This window comes from Gopherus flavomarginatus, chromosome 14 (assembly GCF_025201925.1).
Source record: "Gopherus flavomarginatus isolate rGopFla2 chromosome 14, rGopFla2.mat.asm, whole genome shotgun sequence".
Classification (NCBI taxonomy): Eukaryota; Metazoa; Chordata; order Testudines; family Testudinidae; genus Gopherus; species Gopherus flavomarginatus.
Genome location: NC_066630.1, coordinates 2,819,724 through 2,843,493, shown reverse-complemented (window position 1 = coordinate 2,843,493; position 23,770 = coordinate 2,819,724). Strand labels below are relative to the sequence as shown.

The following is a 23,770-nucleotide window of genomic DNA, read 5'->3' as shown; positions in this document are numbered from 1 at the left end:
AGAGGAAGGTGAAACACCCGCAGGGCCTCTGCCAATCTGCCCTGGAGGACAATTCCTTCTCGACCCCAAATATGGTGATCAGCTAAACTCTGAGCATGTGGGCAAGACTCACCAGCCAGACACCCAGGAAAGAATCTTGAAAATGCTTCATAAAGTCCCCAGACCCATGTCTACTCAGTATCCTTTATTAATTACGAGTAACTCTAGTGATCTGGAGTTCTTTGTGAAAATGCGGAGAGTTATCACAGCCCTTAAAACAACCCCAATGGCAGGGCATGTTACAGATGCTTCTGTGGATCTTGGGCTACGCCAGATACAACAAAAAAATTCTATTCAAAATGTCTTGGATGCCACAGAGATTATGGAAAAAATGGGCCTTGTCCTCTAATGTTTGTTGGTGCTGCAGTAAAGAAACAGGAACCTGGCTGCATATGTTATGGGACTGTTTAAGAGTCAGGCAGTTAAGCAGAGAGATGGACATGAGAGTGAAAACAGTGCTTGGCTTCAGCAACCAAACCTCAGCTAAAAATAACACCCTATAGGTTATGTACCTACTACCCTGGGTTTAACTCCTCCACAAGACTTTGGTACTTGAGGCCTGTAGTGATTACCAAGTGCATGATTTTACAAAACTGGAGGAGTAATGTATTTGGACCTGTCTGAGTTAGCCGCAAAAGAAAGTATTGCTTATTGATGTAGACAGCAATTATATGAATTTTGAAATTTTCACATGAATTATATGAAGAAATTTGCACCCTGTCTCTTGATACATTTGGATAAAGAATGGTGAAGTCTGATATTATTTGAGTTATTTGCATTCCACTTGGCCTCTCTGCTTTTTCCTTCCCTCTTCTTGCCACTCACCTTCTCTTTCCTTTGTTTGCCTATTTGTGTTTTGTTTTTATTGTTATCCCCGCCCTTAACATGTTATGGCTGTGTAATATTGTCTGGTCTTGCAGCTTTGACAAATTGTAAAGTTGCATAATTACACAATTTTCTTGGATATACTATGAAATGTGGACTATTTGGTAACATATACAAGCTATGAGTCATTTATCTATTTGTATTTTTTGTTTCTTTAGGAAAATTAATAAAAAATAATCACAAAACCCAGAAGGGATGTGCACACCGAACCATTTGTTCCTCTTTTCCCCATGGTCAGTTGTGGGTATAGGAGTTGTTTCTCTCTGCCTGGAGAGATTTCTGTTATTTTTTTTTAAATCCCAATCTCCTTATTTATTAAGTTGTATAATAGTTAGCTAACTAGTTAGTGTTAGCTTGCAATATTACATAATTCATTTTTCCCCCCAGATGCAGGATTGTCAAAGATCCAGAGAACAATGCTGGATTTAAGCAGGGTGCATGATGTATGTTCCTGGAGGCAAGTGTGCATTCTTTAGTACCCATTCTGCCAGAAGGAAGTTCATTCCTTGGATTAGGACCATCATGCCTCAAGCCCACACTGATAGCCATAGGTGGCTCTGTGCCTTCCCCAGAGTCTGAGTCCAGACATAGGATCAGTTCTGGAACAGCCTCCTGTCCCTGAGAAGGGACAAAGGGTCAGTTTAGATGATTGTAAACTCTTTGGGGCAGGGACCCCATGTGTTCTGTGTTTGTACAGGACCAATCACAATGGGATCCTGATCCCTGACTGTGGCTCCTATGCACTACCACAATATATATAATAATCATCTTGAGAGCCACAATTAGATAGATCAAGTCCATGGCTTCAGTACCTAGTCTTCATTAGGCATGAGACCACACTGGCTTAGAGGAGAGAGCCTTCTAGTGCCAGAACTTTATTAGTGCAGAAGCAGATATTGTCTTCTAAGGATCCCATTGGTCCAGGTCTTTCCTGAGTACTGAAGAAACCTGGTCTAAGCAGATACTTACTTCTGTGCTGATGTAACCCCGACAGACCCCAGTCGTCTCTGCAGCTTAGTGCATAAGCCTCTACCACATGAGCTAAAAGCCAGCTGGCTGGTAGCTAAGGCTGAAGAGCAGACTCCTTTTATCTCACTCTGTAAAGTGGGCTCAGTGCCACTATGTGGCATGGAACACCACACCCAGGAGGTGTGTAGGTTACACTGACACCAGATTCCATTGGTACTGGAGAGCTTTGTTGTGTTGGATTAAGCCAGTGCAGCTAACTCCCACCCCATCCCTACACATCCCCCAGTACCACGATCTTCCATAGTCGAGAAGACGCTGGTGCCATGCCATGAGGCTATCAGTGCAAAGACTTTGGGTATGTCTACACTGCAATTAACAACCCGCAGATGGCCCTTGCCAGCTGACCTGGGCTCACTGGCCTTGGGCTGCGGGGACGTTTAACTGCAGTGTAGATGTCTGGGCTCAGGCTGGAGCCCAGACTTTAGGACTCTGCGAGGTGGGAGGTAACAAAGCTCAAGCCAGAATATCTACACCACAATAAAACAGCCCTGAAGCTCAATCCCTGCGAGCCTGTGTCAGCTGGCATGTGCAGCCATAGGTGTCTAATTGCAGTGTAAACATACCGTTTGAGACAGCCTCCAAAGTCTCAGGTGCATAAGAATGGCCATACTGGGTCAGACCAAAGGTCCATTTAGCCTACTATCCTGTCTGCCGACAGTGGCCAATCCCAGGTGCCCCAACGGGAATGAACAGAACAGGTAATCATCAGGTGATCCATTCCCTATCACCCATTCCCAGCTTCTTGCAAACAGAAGCTAGGGACACCATCCCTGCCCATCCTGGCTGAAAGCCACTGATGGACCTATCCTCCATGAACTTATCTAGTTCTTTTTTGAACCCTGTTATAGTCTTGGCCTTTACAACATCCTCTTACAAGGCATTCACAGGTTGACTGTGTGATATTTGAAAAAATATTTTCTTTTGTTTGTTTTAAACCTGTTGCCTATTAATTTCATTTGGTGACCTCTAGTTCTTGTGTCATGAGAAGAAGTAAATAACATTTCCTTATTTACTTTCTCTACACCAGTCATGATTTTATAGACCTCTATCATATCCCCCTTTAGTCCATAGGCGCTGAGTTTGTGGGTGCTCTGGGGCTGGAGCACCCACGGGGAAAAACACACCGGCAGCTCCCCACTCTGCCCTCCCCACCCCAGCTCACCTCTGCCTCCTCCCCTGAGCATGCCACATGCCCACTATTCCTCCCTAGCTTCTAGCGCTTGCGTTGTGAAACAGCTGTTTCACGCGTCTGGGAGGGAGGGGAGAGGAGGGGGGACGCGACGCGTTCCTGGGAAGAGGTGGGCCTGGGGTGGGGATTTGGGGAAGGGGTCCAATAGGGGCAAGAAGGGGGCGGAGTTGGGGTGGGGACTTTGGGGAAGGGGTTGGAATGGGGGCAGGGCAGGGAAAGGGTGGAGTCGGGGCAGGAGGGGGTGCAAGCACCCACCGGCATCAGGGAAAGTTGGCGCCTATGCCTTAGTCATCTCTTTTCCAAGCTGAAAAGTCCCAGTCTTATTAATCGCTCCTATAATGGAAGTCGTTTCATATCCCTAATCATTTTTGTTTCCCTTTTCTGAACCTTTTCCAATTCCAATATATCTTTTTTGAGATGGAGCAACCACATCTGCATGCAGTATCAAGATGTGGGCGTACCATGGATTTATATAGCGGCAATATGATATTTTGTGTCTTATTATTTATCCCTTTCTTAATGATGCCCAACATTCTGTTTGCTTTTTTGACTGCTGCTGCACATTGAGTGGATGTTTTCAGCGAACTATCCATAATGACTCCAAGATCTCTGTCTTGAGTGGTAACAGCTAATTTAGATCCCATCATTTTATATGTATAGTTGGGATTATATTTTCCAATGTACATTACTTTGCATTTATCAATATTTAATTTCATCTGCTATTTTGTTGCCCAATTATGCAGTTTTGAGAGATCCTTCTGTAGCTCTTCACTGTCTGCTTGGGTCTTAGCTCTTTTGAGTAGTTTTCATAGAATCATAGAATATTAGGGTTGGAAGAGACCTCAGGAGGTCATCCAGTCCAAACTCCTGCTCAAAGCAGGACCAACACCAACTAAATCATCCCATCCAGGGCTTTGTCAAGCCAGGCCTTAAAAACCTCTAAGGATGGAGATTCCACCACCTCTCTGGGTAACCCATTCCAGTGCTTCACCACCCTCCTAGTGAAATAGTGTTTCCCAATATCCAGCCTAGACCTAACCCACTGCAACTTGAGACCATTGCTTCTTGTTCTGTCATCTGCCACCACTGAGAACAGCCAAGCTCCAGCCCTTTTGGTACCCCCCTTCAGGTATCTGAAGGCTGCTATCAAATCCCCCCTCACTCTTCTCTTCTGCAGACTAAATAATCCCTGTTCCCTCAGCCTCTCCTTGTAAGTCGTGTGCCCCAGCCCCCTAATCATTTTCATTGCCCTCTGCTGGACTCTCTCCAATTTGTCCACATCCTTTCTATATTGGTGGTGGTGGTGGTAGGAAGAGGGGGCGGTGGACCAAAACTGGACACAATACTCCAGGTGTGGCCTCACCAGTGCCGAATAGAGGGGAATAATCACTTCCCTCGATCTGCTGGCAGTGCTCCTACTAATACAGCCCAATATGCCATTGGCCTTCTTGGCAACAAGGGCACACTACTGACTCATATTCAGCATCTCGTCTACTGTAATCCCCAGGTCCTTTTCTGCAGAACTGTTGCTGAGCCAGTCGGTCCCTAGCCTGTAGCGGTGCATGGGATTCTTCTTTCCTAAGTGTATGACTCTGCACTTGTCCTTGTTGAACCTCATCAGATTTATTTTGGCCCAATCCTCCAATTTGTCTAGGTTATTCTGGACCCTATCCCTACCCTCCCCAGCTTAGTGTCATCTGTGAACTTGCTGAGAGTGCAGTTCATCCCATCATCCAGATCATTAATAAAGATGTTGAACAAAACCGGCCCCAGGACCAATCCCTGTAGCACTCTGCTTGATACCGGCTGCCAACTAGACATTGAGCCATTGATCGCTACCTGTTGAGCCCGACAATCTAGCCAGCTTTCTAACTACCTTACAGTACATTCATCCAATCCATACTTCTTTAACTTGCTGGCAAGAATACTGTGGGGTTTGTATCATCTGCAAATTTTGCCACCTCATTGTTTACCCATTTTTCCAGGTTATTTATAAATATGGTGAATAGGACTGGTCTCAGTACAGACCCTTGGGGGACACCTCAGTCTCTTTTCCTATGTAGCCTTACTGGCAGGGTCTTTCCTCTGACCCTTGGGAGTCTGGGGATTTAACAGATCAGCCATAAGACTCCTCCTCACCTTTCTGTCTCTCATAAGACAACTATGTTGTTGTATTTGCTTCCCAGACCAGTAGAAATGTTTGCAGCACCATCCCCTCTGGTAGCCAGTACTCCTGACTACCTGTCTATTCAAGAAGTGGCATGTCCATCTATAGACCTCTTCCTGTCAAATAGCAAAGTTTCTCTTGTTCTGCTTCAGAGCAGGGATGGACAGACTATCACCCATGTATTTCTGTTGAGAGCAGAGCATAGAGGAAGCTTATACATTCTCATTGATTCCTTCAATCTCACCTGTGGTGAAAAAGATAGAACCCAGGCCTGGTCCACACTACACAGTTAAATCGATTTAAACAGCATTAAATCGATTTAACTCTGTACCCATCCACACTGCAAGGCACTTTAAATCGATTTTAAGGGCTCTTAAAATCGATTTCTCTACTCCTCCCCAACGAGAGGGGTAACCTTAAAATTGATATTACTATATCGATTTAGGGTTAGTGTGGACGGAAATCGAAGTTATTGGTCTCATTCCTTTAATGTAGCTACCCAGAGTACACCGCTCCGGAAATCGATGGTAGCCTAGGACCATGGACGCACACCACCAAATTAATGTGCCCTAGTGTGGACGCATAAAATCGATTTTATAATATCGGTTTTATAAAACCAGTTTTAGTAATTTCGATTTTATGCTGTAGTGTAGACGTAGCCCCAGATATATTAGTTGTTCCAGTATGGGCCAGATAGTACTGACACACGCTTCTTTGAGTGGCTCTGCATATTCCCACTTGTGGGGTATTTTGCCACGCTGTTGTGCCCAACAGAAGAACCTTCTCCAAGCACTGCCTGTTGGAGCACACATGACCCCATTTGACTTTTCCTGTGGTGATTTTGAATGTTCTAGGGAAAAGACTATACAAGGGGGTGCTTCTCTCTCTCTACCATCTCAGTTCTTTTCACCTGCTGTGCGAGACGGAAATGAACTGTGCTGGTCCTTCAGATCCGGAGTTTCTCCAGTTATAGTGCCTTGTTATAGCTGTTGTTCTTAGTATAGTTTTAGTATAAGGTAATTTATGTACAGTAGAATATAGATAGTTTAATATAACTTTCATAAGGCAATTCCATGTGTTAGGGTGGAACTGCAGAAGAAGAAGCTGAGCTTTAAGAGAGATGTTTCATTACCAGCTGTCATCCTGGTGTCAGATAAATGCATGAGGTGCCTTACGTGCCTGGCAGAAGGACACTTTTTGTATGGGTGTTCTATTTGCCGGACTTTCATTCCCAGATTAAGGAGAGGCAGAACAGACACTGCTTCTGCTCAAGGAATCTCTGGCTGCTAAATCAACCAGTTCTGGAAGATCACTGGCTCTGAAAACTAATAGGCCTGATTTGGTTTTGATGGCTTCTTTTAGCAAGGTTGAGTTCCAAGTCATTGGGTTCTTTATCAGTTCCAGTTTCTGATCCTTTAGCTAAAACGTCAAGCATTTGAAGGCATCTTTGATAGAAAAGGGTCAATGGCCTGCTAAGGAACCTAAAGCCATATTGATTCTGACCGTATTGGTTCCGAAGAAGCAGTTGAAGGAGAAGACAGCGACTGTTAGCAATGCCAGATCCAGCACGTCAGACTTACTGAATCTGTCCGAGTCTGACCTAGCCTCTAAGATTCTGACTTTGAAATCCAGACCTTCCTCAGATTCGAAGAGAATGTTAACAATTGTGGCTGATGACCAACTTCCTGCACCTAAGGCCAGGTCTACATTAGGAAATTAGATAAGCATAACTGTGTCGCTCATGGGTGTGAAAAATCCCCAACGCTGAGGGACAGTAAAACTGACCTACCCCTGATCTCCCAATGACATAGCAACTGCCTCTTGGGGAGGTGGAGCTGCCTCTTAGCTCAGATGCAGTATTTTAAGTGCAGACCTGCTCTAAACATTCCTCAGGTCTGTCTGACAAAAACCTGGCAATGAGGAAGAGAGTCTTCCTCAGTTCCACAGTTTGCTTCATTGTCACTTGAAAAGGGGAGAAGAGCAGAGGAGAGAGAGAATTTTTTTCCTGACCCTTTTATGTCGCTTCCTCCTAAGACTCCTACAGACAGATCTTTCTCATCCTTTATTTCTTTTCACCCTAAGGTTCCACTGCTGTCTCCAGTGGGATCCATAGTGGATCTGAGAGGGAGGATAGAGGATGATGGAGGAAGAATCAAGAGACCTAATTTGTCCTTAGTTATGTCTCCTCCTTATACTTTTGCTCCTCCTATGGTATATTTCCAGATCCCCGCTACTGGAGAGACTGGCAGCTCTGGTCTTCAAGTGCCTATTGGAGTCCACCACCACAGTTACTGGGTCAACCTCCTTATGGATGGAGAGGTGAAGTTTAATCTGTTAAGGATCTGGTTAGTCAACAGTTCTCAGATCCGGTTCTTCCATATCTGTTGGTAGCTCAGATGGTGGAAACTGATATGCTTTCTGAAGAAGAGGATAAGGAGAGAGCTACTCTTTTTGAACAGGAATAAATGGATACAGACTTTGATCCAGATGTATCATCCTATGAGTTTGTGGGCACAGCCTCTGTGTCCTCCCCCTCTGAAGATGCTTTGCAGTTCCATGACCTTGTGGATCACATAGTAGCCACATTAAATTTAAAATGTAAGACTCTGGATCAGTACCAGAGCAGGCACAGACATAACATTTAAAAAAGTCTAAGGGAAAAGGTACTTACAGTAGATCTTCCTTGATTTGCTGACCAAGACCCAAGCTCATAGTTCCATGTTTCTCCTGGAACAGTTGCTGGTATTCTCCTCCCTTCAGTACCAGGAACTGGAAGAGCTTCCCCCTAGGCATGAGTGAATGAAAACTAAGAAGGATTATTCTAATAAAAATTAAGTACGAATATGTAAAATTCAGTATAAATAAAATGAAATTTGAAACAATCTAGGGTCTGCTGAATCCTTTAATTCTAACATCTGCTTAATACAGAAGGTATATTTTATATCTGAGATTTAAAATTGTATCTGTACGTGTGAGCTCATTCTGTGTAAAGGACTACCTTAAAAAATACACTGATTTGAATGAAGCAATGAGGTTGTTCTGTAGCTCCCAGTAAGCATGGCATCCCAAAAGGCCGACAAGCACCACACTGCAGAAAGCTCAGAATAGTTTTGTTTATTGTTTTCTTCTATGCAGGGTCCAGAGGCCTACTTGTTGAACTTATGATTTGCAAAATTTCTCTCAGAAATGTCTCACTTACCCCAAACATGCAAGTGTATCAGGAGAGGAATATTCAACATGTGGGTTAACATATCGCTAGATAGTAGAAAGAGCCAGTTATAAAATAGATATGTATTTATAAAGAGAAGAACCAAATAACTAAATTGTGCTGTGGAAGTTAACAGGTGTTTCTTTTAACTAAGTACAACCCTAAAATTTTAAATATTGCAGCTTCAAAAATATCTTCTGATATAATTAAGGAATACAATTGCATGAATATTACTTTCATAGCACCTTTAACCTGAGGATCTCAGCAGTTTAGAAACATTAAACTTCTTGACACCCTTATTAACTATGTAAGTGATTCAATTCATTTTACAGAGGGAGGAAATTAGGCACAGCAAAGTGAAACAGTTTTCCCAGGGTCACGTGATCCGACAGTGGCTGAGCTGGGGCAAGAACCTAGCAGGCTGACTCTCAGCCTTGCTTTAATCAATATATACTAACATGTAGAAGCTGAAATCCAAATGTCCAGAAAACAGATGCACATCTATGCACCTCATTTGTGTGTACAACTATTTACACACACCACAGCTTGTCATTTGCACTTGCAGTTGATGTAATTATTTGCATAAATTAGGTATGCAATTGAGCACATTTTTTGTGCATACAATACCATATGCTGTTTTCTGAAAAACGTGGGCCTGAGTTTATTTCCTAACTATTTGGCTCAGAGGTGGCCAAAATATAGCTCACTGGAATCGGTAAGGTGGGTTTTGCTTGCCTTTGTGGCCTCTGTAGATTACTGGTAGTCATACAGTTCACCATCTTGATGCAAATTGCGCATATGGCCTTTAGCTGGTCCACATTTAGATGGTACGAAACAGCTGAGAGTTTTCTTACCAGATTGCCCTTTTAATGCTAGCTTTTTCATAGAAGACCCATGTCTATCAGCATACATACTTTTTCTGTTTATTGAATAAATGCAAACCTTTTTAAGCTTCAGGAATGCAACAGGTTATTCATAATTCTAATAATAATACCAGGTTCTATTCCTAAACAACTAACATTGAATCGCAACCCCGTTGATTATCCTGTTCCCCATGTCAAGTGCTGGGATATAAAGAGATTATCATTTAATGACAATGCTAATGAGAAGCATACTTTGAACACTGAATTGTAATCCTGATGCTTTGCAACAGCCTGGTAGCTGTGTCACATGTTCACTGGTGGCTCTTCTCAAGGGAGGCTGCTAGGAGAAAGTACTATAAAACAAGTTTCCTGCCTACCTCAGCAACTCTGCAAATCAGGAAGTGGTGACCTAGGAACAGGGTAGCCATTGACAGACCCTAATAGTTTTCTGACAGTCTTTTCAAATACCATTGGAAAAGACTACGTATTCTCAGAGATTGCAAATGGAGTTAACATATTATGCATGCACTTGCTAATTTCCCCACATGATCCTAGTTTAGTGTCCTTCCCACTCATACCTGCTGCTATCCAACTGTTAACATGCATGCTTAATTATAATAAAGAGAAAATATATTACACTGAATACATGATTTCTTAATTTTAAGTTTCTTGTTTCTGTATCTGGCGCATTAGTTGTTTTTGTGTGTTAGTAACATTTATTTAGTGTATTAGGAACACAACAGGAAGGCGCACACAGACATTATCATATTTCACAGACATGACAGAGGGAGAATACACCCACCCATCAGGCTATCTTGATTACACCTCCAGTGATGTAGGATTGTTCATGGGCATTCAGGAGTTTTATGCAGTGTTCTTTTAATTAGTTGGGAGATCATAGCATTGCTACCCATCTGGCTACGTTGTCATTGCTACGCATTACAGTTTCTGTGTCCGTGTACCATTTAGGGTTGCCAGGTACACGATTTTTCACAGGAAAGTCCAGTCGAAAAGGGGACCTGGCAACCCTAAATGACACCCAAACCAAAATCTGTTTACTATGGGGCAGGAGGAGCTGCTGTGTTATTAACCTGTGCCAGCCTCTGCTCAGCTGGGGCTGCCTCCTACTTGCAACCAGGCTCCTTGAGACGATCCAGCAAGTGATGGCGAGAGGAGTGAGCAACAGGGGCAGGGCCTTGTGGGAAGAGGCAGAGAAGGGAGCAGGGCTTTGGGGGAAGAGGTGGAACAGGGGGAGGGCCTTTGGGGAAGAGGTGGGGCAGGGGTGGGGGCTCTGAGTCCAGTTACCAGCAATTTGAAAGGAGACCATTCCACATACTGATCTCATTGTTAGTAAATTATGCCTGAAAATGTACCCATTTCTCTTTCCCCTTATATCTAGTTATGTCCCACAAGACCATCCTATATGATTCCTTTCCTTCCTTAATGCTTCCGCCCTTCAAATATGTCAAGGGTTCTCAAACTATTGTCTGAAAAGCCCACCTCTGTTGTCAGCAGAATTCAACACTTTGAAAAACAACTAACAGGGAATGATTGTTAGTGGCTCTCCAACTTTTTCCATTCTCTCACTTAAAAAAGTGCCTGCAGAATGAAAAAATTGGAGAGCCTGTAACTGACCATATTTCTACACACTGTGTATGTCTATGCTGTGAGATAGAGGTGTGATTTCCCGCTAGTGTACACATATTTTCATACTAAAATCATAGTATAGTCAGGCAGAGGCACAGACTAGCTGCTCCAAATACAAATCTGCTGGGACCCTGTGGGTACGGTACTCAGGGCAGCCAGCTCATGTTGCCATTGAATGTGCTACTGCGGCTACACTACTATTTCTAGTGTGCTTGCTTGATGAGAGCTAGTGCAAGTATGTGTACATGAGCTGGGAATCACACCCCTTGCTTGCAGTGTAGACATAGCTTTAGTAACTGGTTAGCTGAGCTATGCTTATTTAATTCTTTTAATCTTCTCACAAATTAGTGTCTCCAGCCCCTATGTTTTTTTTTTCAGTTTTTTCTCTGAATTCTTTTCAGATTGCTTAATTTTTCTAGCACTAAGGGTGATCAGAACTAAATGCAATATTTCAGAGCCTCTGAAAGCCAAGGTTTTCTCCTTTACCTCTTCCATGATATAACTGTACATACAGACAAAAAACAACATTTTTGCTACAACAGCCCAGTGCAAGTTCATATTTAATCTGCTATACACTGTCACCACTGGGTCTGGTCTCATCTTACTGCTTCTGAAACACCTCCTTCCCTGTTGGATTTGTGTTTTGTATTATTTCTCTCTGACGGTATTAGGCTCTATTTTTGTAGACTGAATCCCAGCACTATTTCTTGCCCATTTTCTAATCTTTCTAGGTCCCTTGATATTACTTCTTCATTGTTGTTTACAGCTATTCCCAATTGACTATTATTTATTACCCCTTCAAGTTCATTAATCCATCAAAGAAAGTTAAAGGCAACCAGGTCTTAAAGGTACTTTGAAGCACCTCTCTGGACACTTCCCCCAGTGCGATACATTGCCATTAATTGTTATTTGCTTATGGACTATTTTCAGATGTATTTCAGTTTGTAGGATGGTACTTATACCCAAGACATATTGAATTGCATTTTCAAGTACAATTTTGAGAGGTACTCTGTTAAATTCTTTCCTAAAATCTAGATAGAAGAAATAGTCTATGTTCTCTATGTTCATTAATTTTGTTAATTTGATTACAGAAAGCAATCAGGTTTGTTTTGCCTGGTTTTGATTGTATATTTTTCCTGGATTTCTGTGTCACCAAGGTGTTTACAGATTATTACATGCATTTCTAAGGTGCCTAACACTATTAGTTTGGCAGATTTTTATTTTTGTTCTGTTTTTTTTCCTGAGTCCTAGAAATCAGCTTTAATGGATGATAAGTATAAGGACTGCGGCTATACTGCCCTCTTTAAGATTGTTACTGCATTTGTCTATTTTCTTCCTCCTCCAAGATTTGATAAAAATAATTGCCACTAGCTCAATAAATTCATTAGTTAATCTTCTTAGATCCCAGAGATTCATATCATCTAGGCCTGTTTATTTGTACAGTACTATGTATAGTCAGTTTTCCCACGTCTTTCCTTACATGCTTTTATTGATAGCTGATGTAGGCACCCTTTTACTATAAGGGCCTCTGAACTTAATTGGGTATGTTCCAGTTGGGAAGATCCTGAGTGCTGCAATCCAACTTTGGAGACTACAATTCCCATGATACCGAGAGAGAGACTAACTTCCTCTTATACTCTAGCCAGGTAGAGCATGCAGTGGGCTCCATTTGGGGAGAGGAGCTGAGATTGCTTGATGGAGCTTTGTTCAAACCAGGACCTGCTGATCGAAAGCCAGAAGCTGCCACTGAGAGCCTGCTTGGGCTTTGACCAAGCAGGGAGCCACAGAGGCTGTTGGTGGCTTCACTGGAGCCAGGGCAGAGGCTGCTGCTGTGCCCAGAACTGACTGAGGAGGGCCTCCAGTGAAGGCAATGTGAGTAGTCACCACCCTTGTTTGGGAAAATACTTGCAAGGGAATGGGGACAGTGAAGAGACTGTAAAGGGCTGTCTAGGTCTGAGAAGAGGTGGAATGGACTTGTTATGTAACCAAACCCAAGGTTGCTGACACCTGGTTAAAACAATTCCCATCTTCAGAGGGGTTGTGCAGTTTGGAATGATTCCAAATTAGAATTGCTCTGCCTCCTGTTGCCTTGCCTAGACTGATTCACTGAACGAACACAGTGCTGTCCCTAGCTTCAACATCCTCAAGTGCATCCACGCAAGTGGTTAGACCTCTGAAATCCAGAGGAGAGTTCACTCAGAGGTGGCGTAAATGGTGGCAGTGTAAATGCAAGTTAGATAAATTTCATTTACTACTGTAAACTGTATTTGTTAATTGATTTATTGAACTGGCCTCTGCTGATTTAAATTAGTGGTGACATTTAATCTCAGTGTTATCATATTTTCTTAAATTGTTAAGTAAAGATGTGTTAACTCCAATCTAAGTGTATATTGTTTAGAATTGGTATTTTTGAGTTAGACCCATTGCTTGGATTAGTTTAGATTTATTCCAGGAGGCTCCCAAGGCATACCATTGAGTTTGTACAGGGCCCAGCCACGTGGCGGCACCGCCAACTTTAATTTCCTTTACAAGTAAAAGGATTGCAGCAGAGGGGTGGATAGAGGATTCCGACCTATCCATCATCATCACTGGGATACTCAGGATCTCCTTTACTGTCAACATCAGGCACCCAGGCGACTTTTGCCTGCTCCCAAGTAACACAGGGAGGAAAGGGGGGTTACACTATATTCATAAAGTCTTTATTAATTTTTCTATACTAATCATTTGTTTAAAGATAGAATTTTGAGAAGTATTTCAGTTGGTCAGCCACTTTAGGCAGGCTCATTAAAATGCCTTTTTAAATGTTTGTATTTTTAATTTATTCTCTTCAGCCTTGTTCACACTTACAGCGGTGTACAGGGTATATGTAGTGACACGCAGCAGTGAAAGGCAGTCTGTGTCCACATGGCAGTGAAAGGCTCTGGCAGCAGGGAAGGTTCCAGGAACTCCCACTGCTCTCCCCCAGCCAGAGCCTTTCACTGTGGCAGGAAAAGGCTCCAGCAGCCGGGAAGCAGCAGACCACTACACTGCTAAAAATAGCAGCATAGAAATGGGAGGCTCTGCTTTGGCACGTGGCATGCCGTGTAGGATATACATCCTAGTGTTCTGACATTTCTGTACTCGATTCACCTAAGCAATACCTCACTGTCTTCACTGCTATTTATACTTGTGCTAGCTAGGCATGCAGTGTCTGTGCTCAATATGTTGCCCTTAATGTAGACATATCTTCTTAATATGAAATTCAGTGGTATTTCTGTTTTGCTTCCCTCAGCTTTCTTCTTTTACCTTGAAATTTTGTATGGTACAGTCTTCTTTTGTTCCCGTTTCCATTTCCAGTGCAGCTTCTCATCTCTTTGGACCAGTGTCTTGTGCATCCACACTCATTGCCTCTTTTTTCTCATATTTCTTCTTCATCAGAGGAATTGTAATCTCAATTAAGAAGTCTTAAGATTCATCAGCCTTCTTTCACATTGGTGAATTTTAATACTTTACATCATCTATTATTCACTAAGTTTCTTAATTCCCCAATATTTGCTTTCTTGAAATCCATACCTTCTGTGAACACAGTCTTTCTTCATTATGTTTATTTCAAGTATACTTTGGTCACTAGTTTCAACACTTCCCTGTCATTTACTTTCTCAATAGTTTTTCTCCCTCTTGGTAGAAAATTTCCCAGGAGTTTGCACTCTGCCTGGATACCATGCTCTTGGTATAATGAAGTTTTTCACTAGAGAAAACTTGGGAATCTTAGTTTTAATTATACTTGTCATTCCAGACTTCTGGGTAGTTGATTGATTATGCTGTCCTGTGGTTTCTCCTGCACCTTGATGATCCAAACATTTTTCACTCACTCTGCTCATTTTAGTGTGCTCTTCCACAGATTCTGTGTGGTACAGGCTTCTTGGTACAGCCAATTGCAGTGTCATTCCCCCTCCCCAATTCTTGTATCTTTTCTAAAAGTATGTATGCTCTTAGCTGCTTGTTAAGATCAAATTTTCAAAACCCCAGCCAAGTCATTTAAACTCTGTGCTGAAGTTTCCCTATTTTGATATTATTTAGAGAATAACTTTGTCTTTGTAAAGCCCTTTGAGATCCTCAAATGTGAAGTATGGTTTTATTTGCCAAGCGTGAAGCACTTTTTTTTCCCACTTGGTGCTACCTCTTCTCTTTTTCCCTTTCCTGAACTGATTGATAGGTAGAACAACAACATTATGGTTATGAGAAACATCCCATCAGCTTTGTGATGCCATCTAGGTTGTGTCCTCTGTGAAGGAGTTGAATACTCTGGCTCCTCTTTAAACAGCATGCAGACAAGCCTCAGAAAACACTTATATTAGAAAAGACTCAATAGCACGAACAAGCTATTATGTGCCCCCACCTCCCTTTTTTTCCCCCTCCAGTGTTTCTTTTTCTTTGATAGGTCACCCATTCTCTTGCATTTTTTCATCTTTCATGGAAAGGGCTCTCTTATCCACAGCTGTACTAGTACATATAATTTATTTGGGATATAAAATACCAACTAGTTGCATGGAGAAGGACCAAGCATGATATCCTTGTAAAGAATGAAAGCTCAGAGTTGTTAGTTTTAAAACAACAAATAGTAATTTTGGGGCCTTTATAGCTAGGGTGACCAGATGTCCTGATTTTACAGGGACAGTCCTGATATTTGGTGCTTTTTCTTATATAGAAGCCTATTACCCCATGTCCCAATTTTTCACACTTTCTGTCTGGTCACCCTATTTGTAGCATCTACCCTCACAGAGCAGCTGTTTAGTAGGAGTTGTGAGGCTGATTGTCATGAGGACCAGATTCAGCAGTTCAAGAGATGGAGGCCTGGAACATCCTGTTTAATTAAAGACAAAAAAAAAAATTAGCAGCACATGGGCTGACATACAATTCTATGGTAGATTGTGGTACAAGGGATGTCATTTACAGAGTGCTGACACACAGAATAATAGGTACTATGCTGACTTGATAATCTTTTTGTGCTTAAGTTGAATATTAGTAACTTCTTCATTCTAACCTAAACCTTATCAACCCTTCCTGATTTCATGGGGAAACCAGTCCATGACAAGTTCTAACATATCACAGGAAATCAGGTTTGAAGTAGAGACATAAACTTCAAACTCCAGGAAATGTGGCATTTTTCTACAGCTCTGGAATGGTTTTCCTCCAGCTTCTTCAATCAGCTTTGAGTGATTTCCTTCAAACTCTTGCTGGGGGGAGGAAATTTAGCTCTTATGGTCTGTACCTGAGGGTGAAAAGCTACAGCACAAGAAGAGGAACAAAGATTCCCACAGCCTTACCTATGTGGGTCCTCTAGCTCTCTCTTACCTTTGCCTGGTGGCAGCTAGCATTCCCACCTTGTTCTGCTTTTACCTCTTTCATTCCCCCATCAGGGATGGTTTAGTCAGTGTGGCCAAATGTGCAGCACCAAGGGGCCTTGCTTCACCAGAAGACCATCTGACTAGCATTCAGTACACCTGCCGCAGAGCTGCACAGGGTCAGAGAGGAGCTGCTTCATGCTTGTCAGGCTACATGACAACATAAAGTGCCAGGGATTCACCTAGGGTGATGAAGTGTCCATTTTTTGACCAGAACAACCGGTGGAAAAAGGACTTTGGCAGCTCCAGTCAGTAGTGCTGCCCAGCTAAGGCAGGCTAGTCTCTACCTGTTCTGACACTGCGCTGTGCCCTGGAAGCAGCGAGCAGGTCTGGCTCCTAGGCAGTGGGACGGGGGCAGGGGTGCCATGGGGCTCTGTGTGCTACCCCTGCCCCAAGCACTGGCTCTGCACTCCGGCCACTGGGGGGGGTGTGTGTGTGTGTGTGTGTGTGTGATTAGAAAGTTGGCAACCCAGGCATCACCCGACCTCCCCCCATCCCCCCCAGCTGCTTGAGGCACAACACGAGCTCCCCCACACCTGTGGGGTCAGTGGCAGTCTCCATCTGTCCCCACTGCACACGGGCCGGCCCAGAGAGCTGCACAGCCAGGGTCCGCCTTAGGCTGCCCTGTTCGCCCCCTCAGCTCCGCAGCTGTTCTCGACGCTTCGCTCTCTCCCGGCCCAGGCCCAGGCCCAGCTCAGGCTCTTCTCGCCCCGCCCTCCGTTCAGTCACACACACCCGGCTGCTCGCTCGCTCGCTCGTAGTACATCTCCCACAGCGTCCAGAAACTGCGCATGCGTAGAATCTCACTCGCCGCCCGCCCGGTATTTGAGCACGAGACCCCTCACCATGGGGGCCGTGGGCACACACATGCGCAGAATGACACAACTAGCGAGTGAAAATGGGCAAAGCCTGAGTTGGTCAGTCTACGCATGTGCAAAATAGCTAACCTGCGGCTCTTCCCGTTCTTATCCCCCTCCCCCAGCGCCCCTAGGGAGCGCATGCGCACGTCGCCCGATCAGTAGTTCTCGATGTGCGCCACCCCGCCAGAGCCCTTTCGGTTGACGCATGCGCAGAGCAGTAACGGAGAGGGCGGTCTGGACCGTTCAGTTGGCAGCAGCCGGGTTCCTGTCAGCGGCAGCCGAGCCCGATCCTGACAGCGCGCGAAGCCCCTAGCCTGGCTCGGCCCGCAGTGAGCGCGGCGCGCCCTCTCGGCTCCCGGTGTCTCCCCTCCCCACGCCGGGGCGGCGGAGGCAGCAGCGCCCCTCCTCCCGGCGGCCCCCGAGCCCCCGCCGGGCCGCGAAGCTGCGATGCCCTCAGACTTCATCTCTCTGCTCAGCGCCGACCTCGACCTCGAGTCCCCCAAGTCTCTCTACTCCAAGGGTGAGTGCGGGGGCGGGGCTCCTGGCCGCGCTCGGCCCGCGGGCCGCGGCCCCCACCCCCGGCGGGCCGCAGCTCGCCCCAGAGCAGCGCCGGGGCTGCCGAGAGCTGGCTCCGGTCCTCGCCCCGCGGGGCCCTGTCCCAGGGAGACTGGCCGGTGTGGAGCGCTCGGCTCGCAGGGATGCTGCCCGCCGCGGGGAGGAGGCTCTGCGATCCCAGGGAAGCCCGGGCCCTAGCGCCAGCGAGGCGCTGAGATTGCAGCGAGGCTGCTCGGGCTGCATTCCTGGCCCGGACACAGTATCCTCAAGAATGTGTCCCGACAGGTTTGTGCGCAAGGGACGCAGCAGCCGGCCCGCCGCGATATCCGCTATGTGATCAGCCCCGTGGGCTGAGGCTGAGGCTTCTCTCCCTGGCCGGGGCACAGCTGGGCGACTGCCTCTGACTTCCCACTGCCATTTCGGAGTGTGCCTGGCGGGCACGCAGACTGTGTGTGTAAACAGTGCTGAAGCTGACATGTTGGCTACGTGCTGGCCTAGGTAGAACGTCTTGGTTGTGACTACAAAACCACTGGATAAAGGGGGAACGGAAACGCAGTTTATTTTTATTTCCATAAAGCTGCTGACTAAGTGAATGATAAAAAACGTTCTTAAATAAACTGCGTCGTTTGAGGGAAAGGTGGAATTCTGTCGTGAAGTAGAAACTGGCTAAGAGTCGAAAAGCAAAAAGAGTTGAAATACATGTTTAATTTTCAACATGGCAAGAGAGTTTATGGTGCCCAGTATTTACTCTGTTAACAGGGAATTTGGAAAAGGGGTGAACAGGGAGGTGGCAAAGTTTTCAGATGTTACCTACAGTCTAGTAGGATAGTCAAGATGATAGAAGAATGTATGGAACGTCAGAGCTGTGGTAGGTGAATGCACGGCCTGATGTCATGTGAAAGTCCGTGTTGGCAAACATATGGTAATAAGGAAATGTACAGTGGAAGGAGTAAGTTGAGCGACATGTACACATAATTGATTGCTAAACTCACTTCTAAATTAAAGATTTGGGTGTTGCTATGGGCAGCTTAATAAAATATCTGATCATTGTGCAGCAGAGACATACAAAACACAACTTTTCTATAAAAGGATAGAAAATACTGAGCATATTTTGCTGCTATAATGTCCAAGTAAAAAAAATATATTAAATGGGAATTAAGGTACCTTAACCAGTACCCAGTTTTTGAAAGGCAGAAACATCACAGAAATGATGTTAACCCCCAAAACAAATGCAATAAACCCAGAAAATGCTGGCCTAAGACCAAACTTAAAAGAAATCAGAACATGTTAAGGTATGGAAATACATAGTTAAGGCACTCAAACAGCTTTGACTCATAGTGGTGCTATTCAGTAACCGTAGAATTGTGACTAGTATGTAATAGTGTTTGTAGTACCAGATTAGATTTGAATGATTTTTAGACATTGAATTTTAATTTTTTCGCCTTATGTCACTACGGGGTGGTGTTCAGGGTGTTTGGATGCCTTAACTATGTATCCCAATTTGCCTCAGTCCTAGTGAGAACAATAGCAGGTGGTAGATGTTTTAAAAGAGAGTTCACAGGTTATGTTGTCATTAGGGGTTCTCAACCTTGCTCTCTCTGAGGCCCCCCTCAACATGCTATAAAACTCCAGGGCCTGGTGCGGGGTGGTGCTCGAAGCAGGGGTCTTGGGCTTATGCGTAGTTTGACTTCTGTTGTGGGGGGAAGAGGCCAGTGGGGCTCATGGTGGGGTCCAGGGAGGGAGTGCCATCTCCACCCTCTTACTCACCTCAGCAGGGCACTAAGCCTATCTGAGTTGGAGTAGGGGATGCAACCAAAAATTATAACTCAAAGGTGAAGGGCTTAGCTCAAAAAGTTTGAAAACAGATTAGGTTGCAAGGAGGGGGTAGCTAGGGGCTGTGTGCACACGGGGTGGTTATAAGTGTGTCTGTGGGAGGTTAGGGGCTGTGTGCGGGCAGGGAGTAGCTCAGGGTACAGGGAGGGTGTAACCTCCGGGTATAGGGAGAGGGGCATTAGGGACTGTGTGCGGGAAGGACTTCCCTGCAGTCCCTGTTCGTGGTGGGATCTGCCAGCCACGGAGCTGGGTGTCCCCACCTGGGGGGCTCTTACCAGCTGCCTCTGGGGGAATAAAGGAGGCTGGGAGCTGAGGAACAGCTTCAACCTGGGGCATCAGCAGGAGAGGAGGGAACGCTGCCGCTGCCTATTCCATAGCACCAGTGAGAGTAGCAGTAGTCCCTCGCTGCCTGGCTCCAACTTCCACCTCTGACCTGGCCAGGGGGTGGGGAGAAGAGATGGGGGAGGTGGAGGTGTGGAGCTGCCCCTGGTGCCTCTTAGCTTCAGCCCTGCTTGGAGGCACCAGGGATTGGGGCTCCAGCCCTACGCCTCTTGGCTTCAGCCCCACAGGGAGTGCTGCGGCCCCTTGAAAGGACACACAGACCCCCCGGTTAAGAATTGCTGAACTAGATCTCGGTGGGTTTTAACTGCAGTAGGACCTCAGAGTTACAAGCAGCAGAGTTATGTACTAACCGGTCAATCACACACCTCATTTGGAACTGGAAGTACGCAATCTGGCAGCAGAGACACCCCCCCCCCCAAAAAAAAACAACAACAACAACAAAATACTGTACAGAACAGTACTGTTAAATATAAACTACTAAAAAAAAAGAGAGAACGTTTAATTTTTTTTTGACAGGGTAAGGAAACTCTTTCGGTGCTGTTTCATTTAAAAGCAGCATTTTTCTAATGCATAGTAAAGTTTCAAGGCTGTATTAAGTCAGTGTCAAATTGTAAATTTTGAAAGAACAACCATAATGTTTTGTTCAGAGTTACAAACAACTTCAGGAACGGAGGTTGTTTGTAACTCTGAGGTTCTACTGCATACTTAAAGTTTGAAGAATATAGTGAGATGAAGACTTTATAGAACCAGGAGTAAGGGAAGAGAGAGCTGATTGTCTAGTCAAACTGTCAGTCACCCAGAGAGGAACTTCCCTTCTGTTGTGCAAAGGGTTCTGGGTAGAGAAGCCTTCTATAAGACTCCTAGGTCCAGAGGCAGAATAAGTTGCAGGGCAGGTAAGGAAGGGTCACATGAAAGAAACTGGGCCAGTTACAAGATGTATAGAATCAGAGGGGTAGCCGTGTTAGTCTGGATCTGGATCTGTAAAAGCAGCAAAGAATCCTGTGGCACCTTATAGACTAACAGACGTTTTGGAGCATGAGCTTTCGTGGGTGAATACCCACTTCTTCAGATGCATGCATCTGAAGAAGTGGGTATTCACCCACGAAAGCTCATGCTCCAAAACGTCTGTTAGTCTATAAGGTGCCACAGGATTCTTTGCTGCTTTTAAAGATGTATAGAGTACTTTTAATGAGTAAATGGACTGATTTATGGAAAAGTATCCGTTGTTCTTTAGCTTATTTTTTTTATGTAGAATAAATTATTAGCACTCTTTTTGCTAAACTACTCTGAACTGTGTCCTGCTGATTTGTTTGGGGAACCTTGCTGCCATGCTAAGCCACAAAGTTTCTGTTACTTCATTAAGATAATTTAGGATAAAATGATCCGATACAGGCTGCTAAATTTCTTAAAGGAGTCACTTAACTTTAACTTTTAACCTATAAATGGGCTAATTTATTATTTTTTTAACAAATTCTCAGAATATTTGTTTTATTCTTCAAGTGCCATAATTTTTGAGTGGATATATTGTATTTTTTTATATGTAACAAAGTGTTGAATCTGCTTGAAGTGCAAAACTGTTCTCAACTGCAATACAATATATAGACTGGTGCTTCCATAGTGTAATTGATATGCCTTCACCTTTAGTCCTGATCGTCATCGTTTCTGAAAAAGAGAGCAGAACTTGAAAGGGTCTTCTTGAAATGGATAAAATGACTGGAAATAGGAATAAACATTGAAAAGAATGGGACTCTTTAATGTAGAGGAGATTAATAAGATTAGGTGTGATATAGGTTTATAAAAGAGTAGATGGAAAAATTGATTTAAATACAAATGAGACTTTAAATGTAGGTTTATTTAAAAAAATTGAAATTGACAACCTATATTAATGCCTACATTTATTATAATCTATTTTTTTTGTATTTGATTTAAAGCAGTACATGTTTGCTGCAAAGTTTTAAAGAAAGTCAGACCACTGAAGTGATGGAAGTCACTAAGTACCTTGAATACAGATGCAGAGAATTATTTTCTTAATTTCAGTTTATTCAGCTTGTTCAGGTCAATAACTAGTTAATTCAAAGTTAAGAAAGTAGTTGCCAGTTGAAATATTAGGAAAGCTCCTTCCTCTTACAATCGCTGAATAAAAGCTTTGTATGAGAGGATGAGATTCCACTATGGCTCAAGTTTTGAAGGCCATGGTGCCCAGAAATAATCAGTCCAGTTTGCTTAACTTCAGATATCTCCTTTTGTTTAATAAATCAGTTGTTTTGTATTTAAAAATATGTTTTGACAAACTTTTTTCTTATGGATCTAGCACACTTAAGGTAGTTCTTAATTGAATTTGAATTTCTGTCCAAATCCAACTTGGCAAAGATCTCAAATAAAAAATTAATCGTTCATAAAAAGTTAAGCTATATTGCTTAAATATGTATAGCTATTGTGTATCCTCCTTGTTAGCAAAAAGAAGCACTAAATTTAGTGTAAAGACTACATTTAATTGCAAATCAGCATGTTTTTAATAGTTGTCATCCAATTGGAATTAACCTGTCTTTAGAAAAATAACGGAAGTGCAAATGCAAAATGTGATTAAAATCGATTATTTAAATATAAATTTTCTGCTTCCTGATTTAAATCATGATTAAAATTGGTTGATTAAATCACTTTGATCTAAATCAATTAACCCTCTTATAAAACAATATATAAAAAAGCATAAAAATGAAACCCTGATATCTTCATCATACTATAAGAACAAAGGGACATTCAGTTAAATTGAAAGGCAACACATTTAAAGCTAATAAAAGAAATACTTCTACACAGTGAATAATTAATTTGAGGATGTAATTGCTCCAATTACAGAAAAATACTACTGTTTATGTGGATAATCAAACATCCTCCATTATATTATATTGTATTTTTCTTCTGTCAAACCTCCTGTGATTCAGTGCATAAACTAAAAAACGAGAGAGTTGGGGAAAAAACTCTGGACACAGTGGGAATGGTCAGAAGTTGAGGCATCTATATTTGTGGGTATAGGCTAGGGAGTATTGAAAGGATGAGATTTTATATGATTGCTTACTGTTATTGAGAAGTGTAGTCGTCCTGCAGATCAGAACCCCTCTACCAACCGGATTGTATAATTTAAAACTATACAATATCACTGCACTCTGACTGAGACAATTACAGTGTAGTATAATACCCATCTCATAGAATATTGACTATTAATATTTGTACAGTATTTGGAAGTAAAAGGACCACACAGATCATAAATACTAGTTTCCATGTAATTAAGTTCACTTCCAAACGATAGGAAAAATCATCACAGTTCAAGCAGGAGGATATAAGTACATCCAGAAAGGGCAACAATATAGAAATATTTATATGGTATTATTGCTGTTGAAACAATAAGTTTTGTCTGCCTGAGTTACATTTTACATGACTTTATCAAACAGAGTCAAATGATTGGTTTGACACTTCTGATCTAAAAATGCAAAGTGCATAATTTTGAAATGATGGAGAAAAATGTTTCATAGACTATCTTAATAATTTCAAAAGCTTGCTATAGATCATTGGAAGCCCAGAATGAACAGCGAAAATGACTTCTTTTTGTTCAAGATGCTGTAACAAATGTCAATCTTTGTACTGATTAATAGTTGCCTACTATATCTGTCTCAGTTTGAGTTCTCTCGTTTACATACATTTTTATAAATTGATTTGATTGAGCTTTTGGAAGAGAATATCTTTTCTGCAAAGATAGTATCACTGAATTCTTAGG

General features: G+C 43.3%; 1 protein-coding gene across 8 annotated transcripts in view; it reads left to right on the top strand.

Annotated features, from left to right (window-relative positions):
- Window positions 1–23,770, top strand: part of NFAT5 (nuclear factor of activated T cells 5) — a 164,101-nt gene that overhangs the window by 4,703 nt on the left and 135,628 nt on the right. For 4 of the 8 annotated variants that reach the window (XM_050922232.1, XM_050922233.1, XM_050922229.1 and 1 more), the window contains exon 2: window positions 12,670–12,899. The exons of 3 other annotated variants lie outside the window; for them this stretch is intronic. Coding sequence is in view for 1 of the 5 variants with exons in the window: in XM_050922227.1 (XP_050778184.1) it covers window positions 17,719–17,791 (73 nt within the window). In the remaining 4 variants the exon portion in view is untranslated. Of the gene's footprint in view, window positions 1–12,669; window positions 12,900–17,112; window positions 17,792–23,770 lie in introns of those variants that run through there. One more of the 8 variants, XM_050922227.1, reaches the window with a different exon arrangement.